This window comes from Protobothrops mucrosquamatus, unplaced genomic scaffold (genome assembly GCF_001527695.2).
Source record: "Protobothrops mucrosquamatus isolate PMUCROS unplaced genomic scaffold, P.Mucros_1.0 scaffold169, whole genome shotgun sequence".
Lineage (NCBI taxonomy): Eukaryota > Metazoa > Chordata > Lepidosauria > Squamata > Viperidae > Protobothrops > Protobothrops mucrosquamatus.
In genome coordinates, this window is record NW_015386530.1 from 491598 (window position 1) to 516738 (window position 25141).

At 42.5% G+C, this 25141-nt stretch overlaps 1 protein-coding gene across 1 annotated transcript in view; it reads left to right on the forward strand.

The window, feature by feature from the left end:
* NECTIN1 (nectin cell adhesion molecule 1) overlaps window positions 1-25141 on the forward strand; it is a 113489-nt gene that overhangs the window by 41575 nt on the left and 46773 nt on the right. Inside the window, 3 exon segments of the mRNA XM_029283657.1 lie at window positions 11202-11349; window positions 13152-13242; window positions 14551-14664. Of these exon segments, the coding sequence (XP_029139490.1) occupies window positions 11202-11349; window positions 13152-13242; window positions 14551-14664 (353 nt within the window).

Below are 25141 nucleotides of genomic sequence, written 5' to 3' on the forward strand. Positions count from 1 at the left end.
AAAATGTTTGCCAAGGACCTGCTCGGAAACATTACCTGAATGAAAAAACAGGGTCTGTTTTCCCTCTCCTTCTCTGTCCCCATCCTTAGTTTGAATAACCCTTTGCCTCCAAGTCTGGCATTGAATCCCGGGAATGTGGACTTTCCTTTCCGCAGATTTTTTCAGATGGTTTCCTTGGCATTTTTCCAAGGGGAGCAGAGAAATTCAAAGGAGTTTCAGATTAATCCAGCGATGTAGGAGCGTATCTTGAGAACCTGGGGGCGGGGTGTGTGTGTGTTCTGGCCTGTGAAATTCAGCTGTCACTGGAATTTAGTGTTAAAAATTACAAAAGGTTACCCTCAAAATGGTCATAATTACAAACTTTTCTTTTGGTGCCTTCACGTTGGTGTTGACTCTTGCTTGGAGAAGGCCCTGCCGTTTTCATGGCATGGTTTTGGAAGTGGTCTGCCATTGCCTCTTTCTTAGGGCTTGGAGAAAAGGACTGGCCCAAGGTCAACCAGCTGGCATTTGGCCCAAGGTGGGACTAGAACTCCTTGTCACCTGGTGATTGGCCCAAAGTCACCCAGATGGCTTTCATGTCTAAGGCAAAACTAGAAATCACCGTCTCCTGGTGATTGGCCCAAAGTCTCCCAGCAGGCTTTCATGCCAAGACAATAGAACTCACCATTTCCTGGTGATTAACCCAAAGTCAACCAGCCTGCTTTCATGCTTAAGATGGGACTAGAACTCACCGTCTCCCAGTTTCTAGCCTGATGCCTTCCCCACTACCCCAAACTGGCTCTAGATTACAAACTAGAAGCTACCATAGGATAAATCCCCTGCATCCCTTTGGCTCCCCTTCTTTGGATTCGCTCCAACCTGATAAATAACCAAGGTGCAGAGCCACAAATTAAATATGGCAGACGGGACTGCTCCCTGATGATTTGCAATCAGTTTGATCTCCAGTCCATGCGCAAGGCAGGATGGAGACCTTCAAGTCAGGAAGAATTTCTCCTTTGAACAGAATAACCACTTAAGGCCATCTGCAGCCTGGGCCCTGTTTAGCAAAGCCAGTGGGTTGATTTATTCAACTATCTTCCATCAGTTTGTAGGGACTGGAGAATTTAATCCACCAGGCTTTTGCTCCCACTGCGATAACGCCGTACGAAAGATTTTTTTTTTCTCTCTGCCTGCTGGTGCTCTGCCTCTATCAGGCAGTCACTCAAATAAAATAGCCTGAAAGGTGCAAAGAGGGTCAAACTGCATTCCATCAGGAAGAATTCCCCCCTCCCCATATTCACTGCCCGCCTAACTGCTAATAGGATTCCTACTTCGCCTCCAGAAGGAAGGGACCAAAAGAGAGTCAGCCGTGTCCCCCAAATCTCTCCCCACTTCCGGACCAGCTGCAGAAATCTTGATAAGGAATTCAGGTCAGAGTTTGCTGATCCCCAGCAAAACAGAGCATTAAAGAAGCTGGATTATCCAGTTCTAGTTTGTGTTCACACAACACACAAAGCCTGAATACACTTGAGCGGTGGGTGGCTGGAGTTGACTGCGCCCAGGCAATTAAGATTTATATAATAAATGTGCATCGATAGCTATTGATGTTGTTTGTGGATTTTTTTTCCCAGAGAAACACACACAAGGTTGTTTTCAGCAATTGAAGCAGAAATATAAAACATGATGTTTAAAAACGAAGCAATGAAAGGCAACTAAATAAATCTTGGCCAAAGAGATGCAATGTTGCTATTTTTTAAAAAAAAATATGGGGGGACTGTCAGGACAAAATGCATCTCCCTGGGAAAAGCATCCCATAATTTGGGCACTATGAAGGAGAAGGAGAAGAAACAGTGTTTCTCAAACTTCATGATTTTAAGACATGTGAACTTCATTTCCCAGATTCCCTAGCTAGCATGCCAACTGGGGAATTCTGGGAGTTGAAGTCCACATATCTATTTTTTTCCATATATATGGAAAAAATATTATATATTACTGAAAGTTTTACAAAGAGCTTAATGGTTAACACAAACTAAGAAAATAAAAGCAGAAATGAAAAGAGAAAGAAAAAAACTGGGGAAAAAATAAAAATAAACTTCCAATTTTCTTTGCAGCAAATATAATTACAATATTTTCTCTTACTCTGTGATTACAGAAGAAAGCTCATCCTTTTCTTTTATCCAGGGTTTTTTCCTAATCAAAACCACAAATGATAAATGCATTTTCCCATTTTCTGCAAAAAGTCGATATTGTAAGAGGATTTCAATCAGCTATAAATGTGGACATTGTTTTTTCTCTAATCAAAGAAGTTAATGTATCCATCTACGTAAGTTCCATCATCTTCACAAGCATTTTTGTGTTGTGGGTATTGTCAAATCTTTCCACTTTTGAACATATAATAACAGTTGCCATGTCTGAAAACAATTCCCCACGATGGTTTTCTAGTTGCTTGTTCATTAATCCCAAAAGAAAAGGCTCTCTTTTCAATTGTATTTTAAACTTTAACCTTCCAAATTCTGAATTAATGTATTTGTATCCAAATTTTTTAGCTTTTTTTTATATGTTCACTAGGCATGATAAAATGTCCCTTCATGTTGTTTGCAATTCCAGCAAAGATTCAAAATGTCTTTATACATTCTAGACATTTTCTGTGGTGACAAACACCAATGATACATCATTTTATAAAAATTCTGTTTAAATCTGGAAAATAATGTGATTTTCAATCCCTCTAACTGCATATTTTCCCCTTGGTCCATCTGTATATTATAGCCAAATTTTTGAGCCCATTTTATCATGCATTTTTCATTTGTTGTTCTTCTGTTTCCTATCTCAGCCAACGTTTATACATTTTCCCAGATAACACGTTAATCTTTAGTGCATCATTCTTTTCAAACTCACTTACTTTGCTCAAATCCATATTTTTTTAATCCATTTTAAACTTTTCTATACACTCTACGTAAGAAAACCATTGCCAAGTATATCCTTGTTGACAAATCTTCTCTTGACTTCATTTTACAATCTCCTTGAGAGGAATTTAATACATCACAATAAGTTAACCATTAATTTCTACTTAACATTTCTCATCTATAAAATGCTTATTGAGCTGAAAGCCACAAAGGCGTTTTCAGGCAGAATCTAAATTTATGTTTATTCCATATTCTAAGAATAACCCACCTGACATAATGATTTTTAAAATCTACACTTACTTAAAGTTTATTGTACCATTAATCCATGCCTCCTGAATCTCAAATTGTGACCTTCTAGATCTAATAATCTTCTATTTCTTAACAGCACCCAAACCAAACGGCTGGCAGAAAAATAAAATTTCACATCTGATAAGCTCAATCCTTGTCTTTCCTTCCCTTATTTTAATATCTTATATTTAACATTTGATTTTTTTTCTCTCTCTCTTGCTATAGGAATGTAGCTATATCCTTCTCCCATTGTTTAAATGGTACATTAGTTGTCAAAACAGGTATTGTCTGAAAAAAAAACACATTCTAGGTAAAACATTCAATTTAATCACAGATATTTTACCTAAAAATGACAATTGTAATTTGTCCCATTTTGACAAGTCTTTTTAAACTTCATTCTACATCTTAACACAGTCATTTTGAAATAACCCACAATTCATATTTGTCGCAGTTATGTCCAAATATTTTACCTTCTTCTCAGTCTTAAAACCTGTTTTATTCATCAATTCTATCTGATCTTGTATTTTCATATCAAATCATGTGCAAATGCTCTCTGCTTGTATGACTCTTTTTTAACCTTTACTTCCATGATCCTCTTACTGTGTTGAATACGTCTTATTTAATCTTTGGCATACTATATGGCTCCTTCCAGAGGGATTCTGGGGTAGTAAAAAAAAAAAAAAAATCAAGCTAGTGCAATGCACATAAAAACCAAGCAAAGTTTCAGTCAATCCATCATGGCCAATACCTTGATTTTTTTGACCACACCCTACAGACACGCTGTATGATTCCTGTCCATTGTTTTTCAGTTGAGAACCATGATTAAACCCACCATAAATGCAGATCTCCTGCAAATCTAACCAAGACTAGGCAATGCCCCCAGATGTATTTCCTTGGGGCATTGAGAAGGACTTGTGGGAAACACAATCCCAAACATCTGTAAGGCAGCCACTTCCCTTGAACCAGATCACGTCCAGCATTCATGGACCTCAAAATTCATCAGCAGGTGACCTTGTGCTGCTTTTCCATCCTCCCTCTGAAAAAAAAAGCATTTGTTCCACCTAAGGAATGTGTGTGAAATTTCAAGTAATTTCAAACACATTGCCATTCTCCGTAGAAGGAAACCATCCGACAGCGTCTGCTATGCTTGTTGAAGCCATTACAATTTTGGAAAAAGAAACAACACACACACACACACAGGCTCAATAGGGCACCTTCTTTCTTTGTGAGCCATCTTCAAATCTTGCCATCAGCTTTCATTTTAGACATGAAGAGCTCTTCTCTTTTCCCGTGGATTCTCCTGACTTGAATGATTCTGTGGGTCTCCTGCACTCCACAATGGGGCTTCCATTGTGCTTGATGGGACAGGAGAGTAAATCTGTGTCACTGGAAATAGGAATATGAACCCTGCAGCTGCTTTTTCTGCAGATGGAATGTCATTGTTGGCAGGCTGCAGCAGCAGAAGAAGAGAGAAAATGTTCCATCCAGCTGGGACAACCTATCCATTTGGATGCTTTCCGTGAAATGGCTGCAGGATGGGCCAAAGGCCCAGCCAACAACTGGGTTAATAATGTGCAACCCAGGAACTGCCAAAAGGAGATCCATGGGTTTTGGAGGTTGTTGCCTGCACAGGAACTTGCAAGGAACACTTCAAGGTGATGGTGGTGATGGTTGATGGTGTTTTTCCATTGGAGCAAAAGGCTGGCAACCAACAGAAAAACTGACTTTGTATGGTGCATAGAACCCTCCTTTTTAACACCAATGATTAGATTTGCAAGAGCTTCAGGACAGAGCAAAGAAAATACCCCTTTTGCACAATTCTTTAGAGTAGAGCCGCAAACAGTTGGCTGAGGGTTAAACGCTAGGTGAGCAGAAGATCAAGAGGGGCGTGTGGAAGATTGACCCACAAGTTGGAACAGAACTGGGGAGTAAAGTATGTTAGGCTATAGATCCCATGTCACCTTATCCCCTAAATAGCAACTATTGGAAGAGTAACAGGTGTAAGTAACACCTCTTGCATCATTCCAGGCTTGCCAACATTCTGCTGTAGTTGTGTTGCAGAAGAGCAATCTGCCAATTTTAGCGGTTAAGAGGCATGGACTTGATCCCTGGGCTCCTGTGGGAGAAGGAGGAGGAGAGCTCCCCAGACCAAGCAGGGCTGAAAGGAGTAAATACACATCTAAGTTTACGTGCCAAAAATTTGGTGGAGAGAAGCAGGCTTCTGGGAGAGGGAAAGGCACCTGAGTCCATCTCAGCCAACAAGGCTCCAGGGAAGCATCCTTCCTGCTCAAATTAATTGGAACAATTAGAATTATGGAAGAGAAAATGAAGTTGTCTCTCTGGTGTTTTTCACGCAATCCCAATCGTTTGTTGCCTTCCTGAAATTACATCCTGATTTTGCAGCTGCTGTTGATCCCAAGCTTTGAGAAGGCTTTCAGGCACAGTAGCTAAGATCAGAAAGGCTGCCTACTTGTTCAGCAGTGTGTGCAGGTGTGCCTTATAAGGACGAGAAGTGGATCCTGATTCTCTCTCATCTCTCCACTGAGAAACACCTTGGGCTGGAGATATCTGTCAGCCCTTCTTTGTAGGCCAGATCAGGAAACAGATTCTACAAAAAATAAATAAATGCTGATGCTCAACTCTTATTGATGAACTCAGAACTCAGAATAACAGAGTTGGAAGGGACCTTAGAGGTCTTCTAGTCCAACCTCCTGCTCAAGCACGAGACTCTATACCATTTCAGACAAATGGTTGTCCAGTCTCTTCTTAAAGATCTCCAGTGATGGAGCACCCACAACTTCTGGCTAGTTCTTTGCTCTGGCACCTTCACCCCGATTTACAGGTCCAATTTCCACTTGGAGCTACTCTGATTTCTTCGCCTGCTTAGATTTATGAACTTTCCTGCAAGGGGGGCATGCCATCCTGCCTCTCCTTTGCTCCCAACATGGCTAGTAAAGGCCCATCCATCCTGGAGAAGACCCCTGCTTCAAAACCAGAGTAATCTCCTACTGTAATTTTTAATGCAGTCAAAAAGATCTTATCGAATCAGCTCAGTTGTCTGCTTAGGCCTGGCTGTTAAGTGAGCTGTCACAAACAAAAATATTATTTACAGGATAATGTCATTTAGGGAGAGAAAGGGTGGGCTCAGACAGGGAGGGGAAGCAGGCAGGAAAGAGTTGAAGATCAGTCTAGCGTGCTCATATCTCTTGGCTGCTTCCATTCATCTTGATGACACTCAGTCCTGCAGGGTTAAGGGAGGGCTTGCAAGGCTGGGTGCAGGACAGAGGCTTGGGGGTAGTTCAGAATGACTTTGTAAGAAAGGAGCAAAAGATGGAACAGGTGCTTGCAGGGAAAGCCAAAAAGGTCTGATCATGGAAAAGCGTCTTATGTCCTACATGTTGTGGTGGAATGTAGTCTGGATTCCCAGAAGAGAAGGACTGCATTCCAGAGGACCAAGAGACAGTGAAGCTTAGATCATTTGGTTGGGAGGAAGAGAGTTAAGATAGCTCTTCTCTAGCAATTCTCAGAGTGTATCCTTAATGGTAGCAATAGCACTTAGACTTATATAGTGTCCCATGGTGCTTTACAGCCCTCTCTAAGTGGTTTACAGAGTCAGCCTCTTGCCCCGAACAATCTGGGTCCTCATTTTTCCAACCTCAGAAGGATGGAAGGCTGAGTCAACCTTGAGCCTATCAGGATCGAACTCCAGGTTGTGGGAAGAGTTTGCCTGCAATACTGCCTTCTAACCACTGTGCCACCAGGTCTCCTAATCATGCAAGGTGTTTGCTTTAGTTTGGTAAGATTCTGTCTATAGGCGAGGAACAATAAGAGAAACTGCTTAGAAGAAACTCAATGTGCCTTTCTTGGGTTTTGGAGCCTGACATACATTTGTGATACAGTAAGTGTTCAAAGAAGGGAAGACAGGCCATCTTGCATCTATTAGCCATACTAACTGGAAGGGGCCTTCACACAGAGAAGCGCTGCATCTTGAACCCCAGGGAAGGCCATCTCTGTCCATCCTCACAGCCGCTGTGCAGAGGGATCAGACAGAGTGGTGCTTCTGTTCCTCAGCATCCACCAAACCAAGCTGCTAAACCAGATTACTGGGAAAGCTGGGCAAATCCCAGTGTTGTGGATTAATTATAAATAGAGCGATATTTACAGTCCAGGAAAAACTGTCAGGGTTGCAGAAGTACCTCCTCAGTTCAAGGGATTGGACATTGAACTCTGATTAGCATGACCAGCTATGGAGGACTGCGGGGGGGGGGACCTATCGCCCCAAACATCTGGAAAGCATTAGCTCTCCCTAATCTGGGGCCAGAACAATCAGGTGCCGTATATCTTCAAGCCTGAAAACTTGAAGGTTGCACAAAACTTGTTCTTTCAACTCTGCAAGAAATGTCAACCTAGCCCTTATTGAAAGGGAGTGTAAAATGTCGGGATTGCAATCAGAATCCAGCATCAGGATCGGACTTAAGTACAAGTGAAATGGATGCAGAGAGGAACTTGCCACTGTCTTGAAGCGGCTACAGGTAGGCCTCAACAACCGAGCCCCAAATTTAGGCTGTTAAGTGAGGAATTTGTTGAGCGAGGTTTTGCCCCATTTTGCGACTTTTCTCACCACATTGGTTAAGTGACTCACTGAAGTTGTTAAATTAGTCACACGGTTGTTAAGTGAATCTGGCTTCCCCTATTGTTTTTGCTTATCCAGAAGGTCGCAAAAGGGGATCCCATGACCCCGGGACACTGCAATGGTCATAAATATGAACCAAGTGTCTGAATTTTTATCCCATGACCCTGGGGATGCTGCAGTGATCATAAGGGTGAAAAATGGTCATAGGTCATTTTTTTCAGCGCCGTTGTAACTTTGAACGGTCACTAAAGAAACTGTTGTAAGTCGAGGACTTGATTCAGATTGTTCTTCTTTGTCAGCAAGGTACAAGAATCTGTTTCACTCAATGCAGCCTTTTTCCGCCTTTTTTCTTTAAACATGAGCCAATGTTACACAAAGAGCCACGGCTTTCTTGTGGATCCTTTCTTCACCCTCCTCTTAAGACAATCCTGGATATTGCTGGGTAGCTTAGCCTCCTTCCCATTCTCCTCTTCTCCTTCCCACCAAGCCCCTTCCCCATTACTTGCAGGTGATCAGTTCATTTCTTCTGCCTTTCCACTGCCCCCCCACCAGCCCCCCCTCCCAATTATCTTTCTCTTTCATCACCACTGGAGCTCGAAGTACAAAGCACCAATTAGCTGGTTTTCAACTTTAATTAGCTTGGAAGGTAGCGCAAATTAAATCCTTTTATCATGTGTTTCAAAATCCTTTCCCAGCAAACTGAGTCTGGCCCCCAGCATCGTCTGACTTTACCCGGGAGGGGGGAGCATTTTGGCAACCTTGGGCAAACGCGACCCTTTTCCATTATTACCAAGCTGGGAAGCTGCCCATAGTCAGCCCCACAGATAGCGTAGTGCAAAGAGTTCTTAGATTTCCCCCTCCTTCTTTCGAGATATTTGTGCTGCTTCTATTACCAAGAATGAAACGATTAGCTTTTTCAAGTGCTAATACTGTATAAAACCTTAAGGTCTGAGGAGGTTAAGAGAGAGGCAGAAAGCTACTCGCTGCAAAGCTTTTTGGCTGCCACCCCCTTTACTCATTTCAATCTCAGCAGCAGCCAAAAGCAGAATACGGTTTCTGCCCTCTAAATAAAGAGGTTCCCGGAATAAAGCAAGTGCTAAATTTCAGCTCCAAATCTTAGGGTTTGATTCTGGAGCTGCATTTACTTTTCAACTCCACTTAGATCTTATTTAGGAAAGAAATATAATAGCCTGTCTTCCTGCCCTGGCCTCTCCAGAGGGCTCCCTGGAATATGAAATGATTAAAACAATTGCATCCAATAAAAAAAAACCACAATAACACAGCCGCCGAGTGTTAAGGAAAGCACAGGCAGCAGAAAACAAACCAGCTGGGAAGGAGGCTATCATCTCCATGAAATGAAACTCTGGTTTGATGATGATGATGATGATGATGATGATGCCATGATTATGGCATCAAATTATTTGCTTTGGAACCCGAGTTCAAAATTGGATTGCAGCATAAGGCTCCTTGGGAGATTTTCCCAGGCTTGCTTTCCTCAGGGAGCTGTTGGGGTAATTGCATGGGAAATGGGAGGAGCATGTGTTCCAATATCTCAGGGGCTGCCCCAAAGAAGAGGGAGTCAAGCTATTCTCCAAAGCCCCTGAAGGCAGGACAAGAAGCAATGGATGGAAACTCATCCAGGAGAGAAGCAACCTAGAACTAAGGAGAAACTTCCTGACAGTGAGAACAATTAATCAGTGGCACCAATTTGCCAATTTGTTGTGGATTCTCCAACATTGGAGGTTTTTAAGAAGAGATTAGATGATCATTTGTCTGAAATGATATAGGGTTTCTGCTTGAGCAGGGGGTTGGACTAGAAGTCCTCTAAGGTCCCTTTTCATTCTGTTATTCTGTTACATGTGTCTTCTCCGCATCTTAAAAGGAAGGGATGCTCTCCGTTCATTTTGGTAGCAAAAAGGTGAAATATAATCCAAGGAGAAAAATGTAAGCCAATTCTATCCAGTAAAAATGAAGTGGGCTGCCAATCATTCAAGCAGCTGATAGACCCGTTGCCTAGAATCTGGCAGGATCCCACTAAACTTTGATGACAACTCTTCCTTGAACCTGGTTTTCCTGCCCACCTGCACCATACCAGACCTCCTTCTGGCTGGTAGGAGAATGAGTGATGCAACTCTCAGCCCCTTTCTCCTCACATCTGCTGCAGCCGAGAGGGCTGTGTCATTCCATGATGGAGACCTGGATGGCCCCATCCATCACCGGGCAGGCAGCTCTATTTGGTAGGAAAGACAAAAGAGTCTTGCAGGGCCAGAAAAATAAAACAAGTCTGCAACTACAGCAAGGATGACAGTCTGGCGAGATGAAGATGTACAGGTGGCAGGACTGGGGAGGAGAGGATTGAGGAGCAGCATGTGACCAGGGTGCAAAACTCTTGAGATCACAGAGGGAAATGTCAACACCTTAAAAAGCTAGAGAAGGATGTCTATAGAGATTCTTAGTCATCCAGGTCATGGTTGTCCTTAAGGTGCTTCTTTAGAAGGCAATTGGACTTTCTTGGTTATTTTTTTCTCAAAGACATTTCACTTCTCATCCCAGATCTAGACCCACAACCAGCCATGAATATGCAATAATAGAATCAGCATGTTATCTTCCACAACCTTTTCTTAAACTGCCTATCAAAAAACAAACAACAAATTGAACTGAAACCTGAAATATTTCTACTAGGCATAATCAATCCAAAGGTGGAAAAACAATTTCAATACATCATTATACATATAATAACTGCTGCATACATTGCATATGCTCAATGCTGGAAAAGGGAAAATATATCAACAAATGCAATGATTATATACAAAATATTAGAATGTGCCGAGATGAATAAACTTACTTTAGAAATAAAAGACAAAGAAGTTACAGAATTTTATGAGATATGGGACATGTATTATAATTGGTTAGAATTGAGGAATAAAAAATTATGAAAAGTAATGTAAATAAATGTAAATAAATGTAAGAGATATAGGACATAGTATTGTTAAGGAAAAAAATGTACTTTGTATTTTGTTATTTGTAAAGAGAAAAAAAAGAAAGAAAAAAAAAACAAAAACCAAAATTGGTATAATAGCCTCATATGCAGAGTTGGACAAACAATATTTTTCTCCTTCCTTCCTTCCTTCCTTCCTTCCTTCCTTCCTTCCTTCCTTCCTTCCTTCCTTTCTTCCTTCCTTCCTTCCTTCCTTCCTTCCTTCCTTCCTTTAGTAGATTGCAACACTTACATCAATGAAAAGTTAAAGCTAGATTGTTCTATTCCTCTTAGTACCTGTAGAATACTTAAAAGGAGAAGATAAGCAATGAAATTACAAGTACATGATTAAAAGAAGCATAATTATTGCTAGTCACCATAATAATTCATTTATGATTCATCTTCTTCTTTGGTGTTACAGATAAGCCGTTGCCCCAGGGGGGTTTAGGAGGCGTTTTGGGAATCCTGGGGGTTGTGATTGCTGCTCTTTTCATTATTGGTGGGGCTGTTACAGTCTTCATCATCTACAGAAGACAGAAGAAGAATCGGTCAGACACTGAAAATGACCTGTGAGTATCCACACCTCCATGTTAAATCTGCTTGGGCGATCATTCTTTAAGAATATATGAAATGATAGATAACGGTAGTTAAGATTGCTTCTGCATGGCAATTCATGGGATTGAAGGACTTTGGCATTCAAGATGTACTGAACAGGAACAATTCAGGAACTGCAGCAATTGAGAAACAATTTGAACAAGATATATGGGAACACACAGGAGTGCCAGCGTCACCTCCTAGTATTCTTTAAAGCAGCCACTTCATTTTTTTCAGATTGCATGCAGCTATCCTCTGAAATTTCAGTGGGTTCCTGAGAAAAAAGATGTGGGTGTTTTAAAAAGTTATATATAGGGGCTCTATTCAAAATCCTATATGCTCTGAAATACTTTGGGGGGAATGAATCCAGAACATAGCAGTAATGCTGAGCGGAAGAGAGTTGTCCATGGTGCTGAAGATGCAACTTGGTGAACACGGTTCACACTGCTTCTTCACACAGGAAGATGCACCCATAATGTTATAAGGAGATGCATTTGAGCTTACATCTCTACCTATTTTGGCTCTTCAGAGACTTGTTAGAAAACTGAAGAGCTGAACATCCTTGTTCCTGAAATGTGTTTCTCTCTCTCCCTCTCCCTCTCCCTCTCCCTCCCTCTCTCTCCCTCTCCTCTCCCTTGCCCCCTCCCTCCCTCTCTCTCTCTGTTGTTCATTACTCTGTCAGTTTATGTCCATTTCTACCAGAATTGCATGGGTCCTTTTGAGCCATTTTCACTATAATGTCTTCAGAAATAACAATTCATAAAAAATGGGGAGATTTTTTTTCTCTCATTTGGAAAAAAATTACTAGGTTAGAAAAGAAAAGTCGAGCAATCAAACTGAAATCCCATTTCCTGGCAGTGGTTCATTTCCTGTTGGCCATACATAACGACTCAAACTGTGATTTGTGCACTGGGTAAGTGCGAAAACGCTTTTGTTCAAAATTAACTTGGGCAAAAGATATTTTGGCTTGCAGCCAGGATTCCACCTGCTGTGGAATAAAGGGATCTCAACTTGCTTAGGCAAGAGCCTGCGAAATTTTGGCAATATATGGAGAACTTGAACTAAATTGTTGAAATCTCACCAGATTTTATAGTCTTGTAACACTGAAATGGTATTGAATGTGGATTTAGCCAAAGCCTTTCTTGGATATCAAAGTTAATTGATCAGAGTGGTTTGAGTCCTATCAACCAGCAAATTCAAGGTGTTGATCATGACTTCTAAAGCCCTTTAGGGCCTGAGTCCAGGCTATCTGAGGAACTGCATCACCCCAATGGGACTGGTCCACCTCACTTGCTCCAGCATAAGAATTATGCTGATGACCCTGTTGGCCAAAGAACTTCAGAACTTCTCCTGTGCTCCAGGAGAAGAGCCTCTTCTGTTGTGGCCCCTGACCTCTCTAACATGGTGCCTCTCAAGAGAGATCTTCCCCCACCTTCTTGGCCTTCTGGGAGGCCCTCAAACTCTGGCTCTGCCTATTAACCTGGGGCCCCAATGGGGGGATGTCCCATTTTGGAGGTAGGAAGTAGATTAGGAGAAGATACCACCTCTAACCCATATATGTACTGATCCCTTTTCATCTAGCTTTTGCTTAATTTTATTATAATTCTTATTGTTGAATGTTTCTAATGTTCTTATCATCTTATGCAATGTTTTTGTGTTGTTGTAAGCCACCCAGAGTCTCTTCACAGTGAGATGGGCAGCATGTAGATTTAATAAATAAGTGAATAAATAAATAAAAAAGCATTGTCTGTTCAACTGGCCATTTTCCTTCCTACAGGATAGACCTCCCTTCTTCCCAGAAACCTGCTTCTCTGCCCCTCAGCCAGAATCAAGAAGTGAAAAGCCAACTGACTGCAGAGAATATCCAGGTATCTTCTGCCATCCGTAGGGTTTCCCACCTATTTATTGATTCTATCTGACCCACACAATATAGGGAATGTTTGGATCAGGGATACAAAAGTTTATTTCCCAGCATGCCTCTTGAATTCAGAACAGTAGCCATTTCTAGAATGAGTCTCCACATCTGGATATCAACCATGTGGTTGATCACATGATTAGGACACTGGGTTGGAGGTTAGCAAGCCCACATTCGAGGCCCAGGGCAGGGTTGAGCTCCTGTGCTTCCCTCCTGCTCCTGCCAGGGACATGAAAGGGGCTCTGAACTGGCCATCCTTCGGGCAATGGTATATTGGCTAATCCTTTCAACCCAGAAGCATCTTGGTGCTTCTGAAACGAGTGCAGAAAATCTGGATATCAATTAGTTGGTTTCAGAGGCCACCCAGAATAAAGGAATTGCAAGAATGAAATGCTTCTCTCATTATTTCACAGTGGTTTCAGCTAAGTATAGAAGAAGAGATAAGAGGAAAGTAGGATGGGCATTTAAAAATGAACAGTCTCCATTTTCTCCATTATTTAGTTCTCCACTTCTCCATTATTTCTGTAACTTATGGATTTATGGGGATACCAAGTTGGATTATTTGTCTTGTTAGATCAATATTAACTTCTCTGGTTAACTGCAGTTCTCTTTTTAATTGCAAAGAACTGGATTTGGGGCTGCCTGCATGCAAAGCATGGGTTCTACTGTAGCATGGAGTTGTATTTGATCCTAATTCCTGGAATAATTTCTCATCTTCCATAAAGATGAGTCCAGACTCAGCTTTCTTATCTCACACTGACCATCTGGGGTCCCTAAAGTTCTCAGACTTTTCTATTAATGATAGGTGGTAGCTAAGGTGGTAGCTAAATCTCTACAGTATTGAGATTCCTAAAGGGAATGACTGATGGTATTACCTAGTTTGGTAATGAAACGTCTTCAAGGAAACAACCAAGCTCAGAAAGCACCAGGACCCCATAGTTCTCGCCCTCCTCCTCTTCCCCCTCCTCCTCTTCCCCCTCCTCCTCCTCCTCCTTTTCCCTGCAAATCCCACTCCCTTCTAGCACTGATGATGTTATCTAGTTTGGTAATAAAATGTCTGCAAGACAACATCCAAGCTCAGTTGTTCAATCCTAAACTCCAAATATTCTCATCGCTCAGTAAATGCAATGGCCTAAATCCCTTTGAGAAACATGGCTCTATAGTGTGATGGGATGGTCTCACCATCAAATCCACCTTGGAAATAGTTTTTCACTTGGGCTGGGACTGCTGTCTTGAACCTTCCCTACTGCCTCAACTACAGGTTGTGCACCTGGATAACATGAAGGAACAAGAGGAAGAGGTCCAGAAGACATCATCCCAGCCCCCCTATTATGACATGGCAGCTACTGAGTCTACTCCTAACCCTGAGAAGTTGGTAAGGACAAGTTTAGTCTTGAAGTCCATCCACCTCAGTCTTCATTCTAGACCAGACATGTCAAACTCGCGACATCATGTGACGTCGTGAGATGTATCGGGGCAGTTTTGCCATTGCCGGCAATGGGGTGGGCGTGGCTTCCGGATGACGCATCCAGCCCATGGGCCGGCAGTTTGACACCCCTGTTCTAGACCATTAGCTTGGAACTAGGCAGGGATTCATTTCCAGGTAAGCCACTGCCACAAGGCAAAGTGAATAAAAAGTTGCTAACTTCAAGTCCGAACAAATTAGAAAAGCAATGGGTGTAGTTTGGTTCTGAGCCTCTACAATGAGATTGGTCTATTCCTCCAAAAACTTTATCTTTCCATCCAGAATCCCTCCGTGCACCTGAATGTCTGATCAGCCCTTTGTGGATTTGAGAAAAAGGTCACACGCACAAGTACTTTGCAGATAATCTTTTATGAACATCTGAAAGAGTTTCAGAAACTTCAGCTGTACTCTGTTGATGATTTCCCCAAAGTGATTCTGGGCTCTCAGTTGGATTGAGACTGAAGGTTTTGATTGGTATGCATCTGGGCCCCAGGCAAGGAGATGATATTGAGGCTGGAACAGCAGCAGGGAGCTGGGCATATAAGTCCGCAGAAGCTACTCTGAGTCTAGCAGAGGCCGAGATGTGAGGTCCTTTCTCAGGGCAAGGATGAATATAGAAGAGACAGGTTGAGAAAAGAGTGTTTCTTACTCCAAGACTAACTTAGAGTAAGACTACTTTGTCTGTTCCAAGCCTGAGACTGGCTCAGTCCTATTTCCCAGTTCATTCTGGAAAAGAAGAGGTAGTGACAATTCTTAATTAGTCTTTCCCCAATGAGGTGCCTTCTAGACACCAAGGGGAGCACCTATTTTCAAAAGGTAACCCCGGATGGAATGATGTTTGTGTTCTGTCTGCATGTGTGAATACCCATAGTTTTGCAATAGTTGATCATGAAACTATGCTTTTGCAACCACCCATGAGAATGGGTCTCGTGAGTAAGGCACCAGGCTAGAAACCAGGAGACTGTGAGTTCTAGTTCCATCTTAAGTATGAAAGCCACTGGGTGACTTTGGGCCAGTCCCTCTTTCTCAACCCCACCCACCTTATAAGGTTGTTGTAGTGAGGAAAATAAAAGGAGAATTAGTTATGTTCACCACCTTAGGATATTTATATATAAAAAAATAAAGGCAGTTTTTTTAAAAATGTAATTAATAATTGTCTGACCTGGTCTACCAAGTCAAGACTGGAGCCACGAGTGTGTGATCGAATTCTCTACAGGTGTCACATGCATGGGCAGGGTTTGATCAGCCTATTGTGGCTTCATCTTGATTTTTTTTTTATCACACCCAGCAGACCCACCCACCCACCCACACTCTGAGGCTGTTCTCCACTTCCAAGGAAACTAAAATTAAGTTTTCACCAATTTTCTTTCTCTCTCCCCTTCTTATGCTCTGCGCACTCCTGCCTTAACCGTTGCATGAGAGTCCTCAGTAAGAGCAGATCTACCCCCTGGCATAGATCTTCTTTCCCTCCCCAGGTAGGTGAGGCTGAACAAAGGGGGTCTGAGCAACAATCAAAGCCCACCACTCCTTTCTCTGCATTGCTGTCATGTGGTTTCGAGAATTGGATACACCTTCCTCTCCTCTGCATTTACCTGTGAGAGTTTTACGGTTTGCACAGCTTTGTGCGCAGACCAACATCCCAACAAGAGATCTGCAAAAGGAATCAGCATTGTATTCCCCAAGAGAGTGTGACATTTAGGCTTCTGTAATCCTCTCCTTTCCCACGCCTGCTCCTCCCCCCCCCTCCAGTGTAATTCAAACACCCCCCTCCCTCCCAGTCCTGGTTCCCCAGTGGTGACATTTCCATAAGCTGCCAGCATTTTCACTCTGAAAATGTAATGCAGATAACTCGGGAGGTACAGATTTAAATCAGCTGCGCTGCAAGACAGGTTAGCAATGTAATTTTTTTTAAAAAAAAAACCAAAATATTGGAGGAACGAGGTCCAGAAAGATATGCATTCTTGCAATAAAAGAGAAAGGGGAAGGGGAAATGGTCTAACTAAATACTCTTTTTTACAAGATCACGATTCCTTTTCCTCTCTTGGACAAAAACATGGAGAGAATTCAGGGCGGATCTTCACTGAGGACTTTCCCATGGTTTCTGTCTCTTTCTTCATGCATTTGTTCTTCCCCACCTCAGCTGAGTATGGGTTGCGATGTCCAATAGTTGAATGGCTTAAAGTGGCCTTGGAGACAAATAGGTTTGCTAACAACCATTAGCCAAGAAGTGAAGCCTCTCTGTTCAAAGACAATAAAAAAAACACCACTAATGGGAAATATCAAGGATATTTATTTATTTACAGCACTTAGCCTAACAAAGAGAAGGCTTAAGGGTGACATGATAGCCTCTTCCAATAGTTGAAGGGCTGTCACAAGGAAGAAGGGGTTGATTTAGAACATAGAATAATAGAGTTGGGAGGGACCTCAGAGACCTTATATAATTTCGGACAAATAGTTGTCCAGTCTCCCTTTGAAAGCCTTCAGTGATGGAGCACCCACAACTTCCAAAGGCAAGTTATTGGTTAATTTGTTCTCTCAGAGTTGTGGGTGCTCCATCACTGGAGGTTTTCAAGAAAAGATTGGACAACCATTTATTCAGAATGGTATAAGGACTTCTGCCTTGGACAAGGGGTTGGACTAGAAGACCTCCAAGGTCCCTTCCAGCCCTACAGTTCTATGATTCTGTGGCTTCAACCTCAGATTCCTTTACCTGTTGTTCCAGGCAGGTTGACTGCTCTGCTCTTCTCAGTTACTTTGGACCTTTACCTGATGAATTTCTACCCTGCCTTTGATCTACGGTCAAACTGGGCCCACCCGTATCATTTGGAAGCAGTGCTAGAACACGAGGCGGGGAAGAGGAATTCTCATTACTTTTCTGCCAGTCAAGCATCAGGACAAAAATGTATATATGGTGACACAGTTTCAGCTGAATCTCATGCCATTTCCCTGCTCATCAAGCCATGGAAGAAAAGCACTCAGCCTTGGCATGTAACAGGGAATCAAGCCTCGGATACGGGACTTGGAGGCAGGCAATTACTGGCCAAATCAGTCCACCTAGCAACGGGCTTCAAAGTGCTTGTTCTGAAGCCACAAAATCTCTTTGAATGGCTTCCCCGCAGCTGGGCAGTTGCTGCAAACCATTTGAAAGGGAGGGAGGATTCTGGACTGGAGCTCCTTCAAAAAAATCTTGGCTGGCCAAAAAATCTGGAAGGACCCAGGGGTTAAAAGGGATGCAGGCAGAAGGTTTAATCAGAATTAGATTTTTTTTTTAGAGAGAGAGAGTAGAGCTACGCTGATATCACCTAGACCTATTTTTCATGGGAAAGTTGGAGAAAAGAAAGTTTTGTATGGAGACATGCACAGTGGTGGGATTCAGCTGGTTCGCACCACTTTGGCAGAACTGGTAGCTAATTTTTTGTCACCCAGGCCCAGAATGGACTTCCAGAAGCGGCATCCACATAGAGAACCGGTTGTTCACATATTTGAATCCCACCACTGGATAGATAGGTAGATAGGTAGATGGTAGGTAGGTAGGTAGGTAGATGATAGATAGATAGATAGATAGATAGATAGATAGATAGATAGATAGATAGATAGATAGATAGATAGATAGATGGATAGATGATAGATAGATAGATAGATAGATAGATAGATAGATAGATAGATAGATAGATAGATAGATAGATAGATAGAGTGATAGAGTGATAGAGTGATGGGATTCAGCCGGTTCACACCACTTCGGCAGAACCGGTAGCTATTTTTTTGTTGCCCAGGCCCAGAATGGACTTCCGGAAGCGGCATCCACACAGAGAACCGGTTGTTCACGTCTTTGAATCCCACTACTGGACATGCAGACTAAAGTTCCTTTTACTGGTCCATACGAAACATCTGGTTTGGTGGAATACAGCTATGAAAGCCTCTTTCTTCATCCATCCTGATCTCAGAAAATGCTGTTTGCAGCGTTATGCTCTTTCCTATTTTTTTTTGGGGGGGGGGTGATAGCTCTGCAGTTAAAGACGCTGGGCTGGTCAGCTGCAAAGCTGAGAGCCCGGGTTCGAGACCTGAGCGCTGCCTGATGGGGTGAGCTCCCATGATTTGCCCCAGCTCTTGCCCACCTAGCAGTTCAAAAGCATGCAAATGTGAGTGGATAAATAGGTACCATTTTGGCACCACTTTTGTGCCTCTTTGGCATATAGCCATAGTGGCCAGCCACATGACCCCGGAAGAGCCTTTGGACAACGCTGGCTCCCTCGGCCAAGAAACGGAGATTAGCACCGTGTCCTAGAGTCAGACATGATTGGTCAGGGAAACCTTTACCTTACTCTTTCCTAACTGGGTGTTTTCTGGATAGCCTGTTGGCCTGAAATCTCCCAAGTTCCTTCTTTTATGCCGTCTTGCTACGATTTCCTCCATGATTTTGTCATAGGTATGGATCGATCAAGCTTTAGTGGTTCCTAATTGGATGACTTGGGAATAAGCAATCCAACTGAAAAAGCATTTGGCTGCTGAACATCATATGAATGCTCCCCGGCAGACAGAAAAGCAGTCAAAAGCAACATCCTAAACATCCATTTGCACATGAGAAGGATACTGACTCATTAATCATGCTTCTCAGAGGTTCAGATCTTCAGAGCAATGTTTCTTTTAAACTTGTGTTGATCTCTTTCTCACTGTCATTCTTCATTGCCTTTTCTACCTTGATTCCCCCATTTGACTGTCTTCTTCTCCTGTCTTCCTTTCCTCCTTCTCTTGGCATGATCCCCTGGTGTCTCGTGTGGCTATGTCTTTCCACCTCCGTGTCTCTTCACACCTTCACTCCTTCTCCCCACATTCTTCCCTTCTGTCCTCCTTCCTGTCCGTCCATCGTGCTCTTTCATTTTCAGACTGCAGGCAACGACAAGGATTCCAACGTCCAATACGCAGAGCTGGACACTTCTGTTCTGACAACATCATCCCCTAGTCACAGAACGTCCGTTCCTGTGGGTGGAGATTTGGTCGAGTACGCAACCATCCAAGCTAATGTATGCTAGCGCACGACACTGTCAGCCTTTCTCCCTTCAGATGCTGTCCTCAAGGTATGTACATGTCCTCCCTTCCCCACAGCGCAACTTTGGCCAATGTTCTTCTTGTCTCTGAGATGTCTCCTCCATCCTTCCCTTCTTTTTCCTGCCAGCGATGTGGATGATCCTAGTAATGTGATAGTTCCTTCTCCTTTGAATTCTCTATCCAAACAAGCAAGAGCAGACTCCAGATTTACTTTCTGCTTTATGCAGGTAATAACTTGCATTCCTTTATACGGTGGAGAAGATGATAAACAAAGAGGACAGGAGAGTTTCTTTGGAGAATAAAGTAAAACCTTGGCAGCTTTTAGATGGATGGACTCCAACTTCCAGAATTCCCCAGCCAGCAAATGGCAGTGGGGACTTTGTGAAGACCAACAATGAAAGTTAGCTCACCCATCTTGCTATCCAGGAGGAGCCTCTTGGGGTTCTCCACGGCCAAGCCTTTCTTTTTTTTCTGTCAACTAGCATGGTTCCCATCTCCCTAAGTGAGATGAACCACATCTACAAACGGGGAGAGGGCCTCATCCCTCCTCATCCCTCCATCTTTTCATCCTTTCTCCCTTACGCTGCATTTCTTTTTCCTCTGTTGAGAATTTGCCCTTCGTGAAGTTGATAGGGCCTCCTTAATCTACCTTGGGAGGTCTTATTTTTTAAAAAATGATTGCAGTTGTTTATCATCATCTTCATCAGCCGAGCGGGATGATTTTTATTATCCGTGAAAGGATGCTAATCCTACAAAATCCACATTTCAGAAACCTCCCAGCTTCTCTGAAATAAAGCCTGTCAGACGACACTTTGAAAATTTAATCTGGTTGCGGCAAGTTTTCTGAGCGGAGACACAATTTTGCAGAAACTTGACATATTTCCCTCCCCCCCCGCCGCCTGCCTTTGCCTGGAGGGTTTCCAGCCTTGTGAATTGTAGAGACTTTAGTCACCTGAAGACTTGCAGAGAGCTTGATAGATGTCCAGAGATGATGAGATTGGCTGAAGAAGATACAGGTCCTCGGTTTATGACCACAATTGAGCCCAAAATTTCTGTCCTAAAGTGAGACATTTTTGAACTGAGTTTTGTCCTCATTTTACGACCTTTTTGCCACAGTTGTGAAGTGAATCCCTGCACTTGATAAGTTAGTAACCCGGTTGTTAAGTGAATCTGGCTTGCCCATGGACTTTGCTTGTCAGAAGGTGATCACGTGACCTTGGTAGACACTGCGACTGTCATAAATAGGAACCAGTGGCCAAGCGTTCTGAATTTTGATCACGTGACCATGGGGATGCTGCAATGGTTGTAGGTGTGAAAAAAATGGTCATAAGCCACATTTTTCAGTGCCGTTGTAACTTTGAACGGTCACTAAATGGACTGTTGTAAGTCGAGGATTACCTGTGCTTTGCTGACCACTTCTTTGGTGTGACTTTAGTTAAAATAAGCTTTTGTTGTAGAATTACTTCAGGGTGAGATTCAACGGTGGCCTTCTGTTCATCTATGTGCAAATCGATCCAGAAAGAGAACTCCATAACCCAGAATTCTCTTGGGCTAGAAATCAGGTGACCTGCGGTGGTAACCAATCATACATCACTCCTCAATATACAGGCAGTCTTTAACATAGGAGCACAATTCAGACCAGAATTTCCATTGCTAAGGAAAGCAGCTCTTAAGTGGGTTGTGCCTGATTTTATGACCTCTTTCGCCACGGTTGTTAAGCGAACCACTGCATTTGTTAAATGAATCGTGCAGTCATTAAGCAAATCCAGGTTCCCCTCATTGACTGTGTTTGTTGGATGTTGGCTGGGAAGATCACAAATGGTGATCACATGATCTTGGGATGCTGCAACTGTCATAAATGCCTACCTGTTTGTCAAGCACCCGAATTTGATCACATGACCATGGGGATGCTGCAGCAGTTGTAAGTTTGAGGACTGATTGTAACTCACTTTTTTCAATGTCGTTGTGATTGCTGTCCCTTCCTGGTAAGTTGAGTAGTTCTAAACTCCAAGAACTACACCTCAACTCCAACACTACAACTGCAATTATTAGATCATTCTCAGTAAGGAGAGACTAGTTTCGCCATATTAATAGTATTAAGTATTATTAAGCCTTAATTAGCTTTAATGCTTGGCATTTTGGTTGATGTTGAAATTTCTCAGTAGACCAATTTGTCGAGTGTTCTGTCTCTTTCTTGCCATTTAGCAGGATTCCTGTGTCTTTACCAAGTGAATAAAGAGTTTTTCTGTCCCAAAGGTGCTTCATTTCCAACAGGCAACTGGGCTTTCTTATTCTGCTAGAAGACATTTCGCTTCTCATCCAAGAAGCTTCTTCAGTTTTGACTGAATGGTGGAGAATGGAAGGATTTAGATTCTTTGCAGTCATCTGGTCATTAACTCTCTTTCTGAGAGTTTTTTTTTCCTTCTAAGTTACCGGTAGACAACTACGGCCCCTTTACTATCTGTGGACTTCAACTCCCAGAATTCCTGAGCCAACGTGGGTAACTCAGGAATTCTGGGAGTTGAAATCCACAGGTCAAAAAGGGGCCATAGTTGCCCACCCCTGTTCTATCATTGCAACGGGGAAAAGAATTCTGCAAAGAATTTTGGAGTTTCGGGAGCGTAGGGTTTGTGTCAAAGGGAGCTAACACAACAACAGAGCTTTTCAGGAATCTAACCGCCTAATATAACAAGACCTTTTTAACTGAAACCCGCCAATCCGTTAAGAACACCCCTTTGACATCCCATTTGAAATACTAATAGAAAAGAGATAATTGAGCCTTTACATGAGACAAAGATCATAAGGGAAGAAAATGAGGGGGGAAAGAGACACTGGTGCCAGTTAAATTTAATTAGCTCATTACCTGTAATTTAAGTTCAAACTTTGTTAGCTGGTAAATGAAACTACTGGAACTTCAGAGGGCCCTGGAAAGGCCACAACCAGTTTGGCAGTTATTATTAATAAATGTAGATTCATCTCTCTTTTTTTCTCCTTCTTGTCTCCACCTCTTGAATGTGAACTGAGGTCCCCTTCAGTGAAAGTGGAAAAAGACAGATGGCAAGAGACTGAGACCAATTCTAAGCACTCCCAGGCCAGTGTTTGCAACCTGTAGCACAATCTGGAGCAGAGACCTGGAATGGTCAGAGACACTTGGTTTTGCACTTCTCTTGTGATGGCTAATTAGTGATGGTCAAAGTTAAAGAGAAGGTCAGGTCTCTTGCACTTCCAAAGACATATCTTTTTCCTTTTCTCTTCTGCCTCTGTTTTACCTTGATGTTTATTTCCTCCACTTGAGATTCTGTAGAACTACAGTATTTGTTTTCAACTCCTGTATTCCTCAGGCAGCGTAGACTATGGGTTGAAGCTACATTAGGCACAAGCAACCAGAACCACTTGTGGTGTATAAACCCAAGTAGATACAGTGATACCTCCGTACTCATTGTTAATTGGTTCTGGGAGGCATGACGAGCACCCAACAAAGTATGTGACTTAACATGCGAGCCATGAGGCAACCAACACTGACAGGTTCTGGCTTGTGGGTCGAGTATCAAACAAACAATGAGTATGAGGACAAAATTTTCACATCAGACTGGGCCAAGTACCACATTTGATGAGTTTTAAAGCAGTCAAGTACCAAGGTATGACTGTATTTTATTGTCAATAACCTGTATTACAAGAATCTTGCCAGACTATCTGTCTTCCCTTGGCAAATGGCAGATATAGACCTAAGGATTTGTCCACAGACTGTTCCTCTCCCAAAAGGATTGTAAGCTGGAATGTCTCTTGACTTCCTCTAGACAAAGCCCTTCGCCTTCAATTGGTGGTTCCACAGATAATAAGGTGGTCGGTGCTCAGCTCGTCTGGACATCACCTATTTGGGGGATCTCTGAAATAGTGACCTGGAAGCCAGCATAGTTTCTGTTGCAGGAGATATTTATGAGCAAGTATGAACTGATGGGTTTGGACTTGTTGCAAATGGCAGGCAAGACAACTCTCTCCCTCTGTTCTTTCTGTAGAATTCTTTCAGAAACTCTCAAAATCTGATTTAAAGTTTTTAAAACAGGGATTCTGAATGGAAAGGACTCTGCACACCCCATTAGATGTACAGCTCTCCTGTCTTATGTCAGCCTAAATAAGCAATGCAGCAGATTGTAGAAGAGATAAAATAGAGTCAGGTTATTTGTAGACACCATTGCCTTTTGGGGTGAAATCAGTACAAAAACATAGCAATGCTGGGCATTCTGACCCAGACAGGGTTTTTTTCTTTGTAAAACAACATTTCTTGGTTAATGTTAGGATGCATTCAAACACAATTAAATCACCCCCTTTGCAAATTTAAGGTGTACAGCTAAGGCTCTACTACTATTTTGCTACCTGTGAGAAGAAGGCTTCACAGCATTCATAGGTTGAAATTTTGCAAATTTCAAATGCAAGTTTTAGGAGCAGACTAAAGGAAATGATCGTCCTGGTGCCCATGATTGATGTCCGGCATGCCCTATCAGCTTCATTCTTCTAAGGACATTGAATAGCAAATCCTGCCCATATGGATCACAGTAGCCGGGTCTCAAAGCTTTGTCACACCTAAACCTGAGTGGAAGACATCTACAGATAGTGAGCTCAGCATGAGAAATTAACCTTCTGCACATCAAACAAGTTACTAACCACTATTTCGCATGACTGCAATTTGTGATGGGTTTTGCCGGTTTCTATTGTTTAATTTCTGGTTAATTTCTACTCACCGGGAAAAATGGATTGACTTTTAATGACCACAGTATTCGCTTAACAACCATGTTAGAGCCGTGTCGGTGCAGTGGTAGGAATGCCTTATTGCAAGCAAACTCTGCCCACAGTCTGGAATTCAATCTTGGCAGGGCTCAAGGCTGACTCAGCCTTCCCTCCTTCCGAGGTTGGTAAAATGAGGACCCAGATTATTGGAGGCAAATATGCTGACTCTGAAAACTGCTTAGAGAGGGGCTGTAAAGTATATAAGCGGTTTATAAATCTAAGTGCTATTGCTATGTTTAAAAAAAAGGAGATAACTTTGAATCCGGTCATGTAGTGGTCTGACTTATGACTGCAATAACTTATGAGTATAATTCCAGGTTGAATTACAGTTGTAAATTGAGGAAATTTGCTTAGTTTTTCATGTATTTACTGCTGGTGCAGGGAAAAGAATAGCAATTCACACTCATTATACAGAGAAACCTCTCCACTTTTCATTTGTAACCCTTTCTGCCAAAATTGTCTCCTGATAAGCAATTGAGAGATCCAGTTTGCACCCCCCAACCTCACTCCCTAACCTCCTTCATTCTTCTCTCTCTCTCTCTCTCTCTCTCTCTCT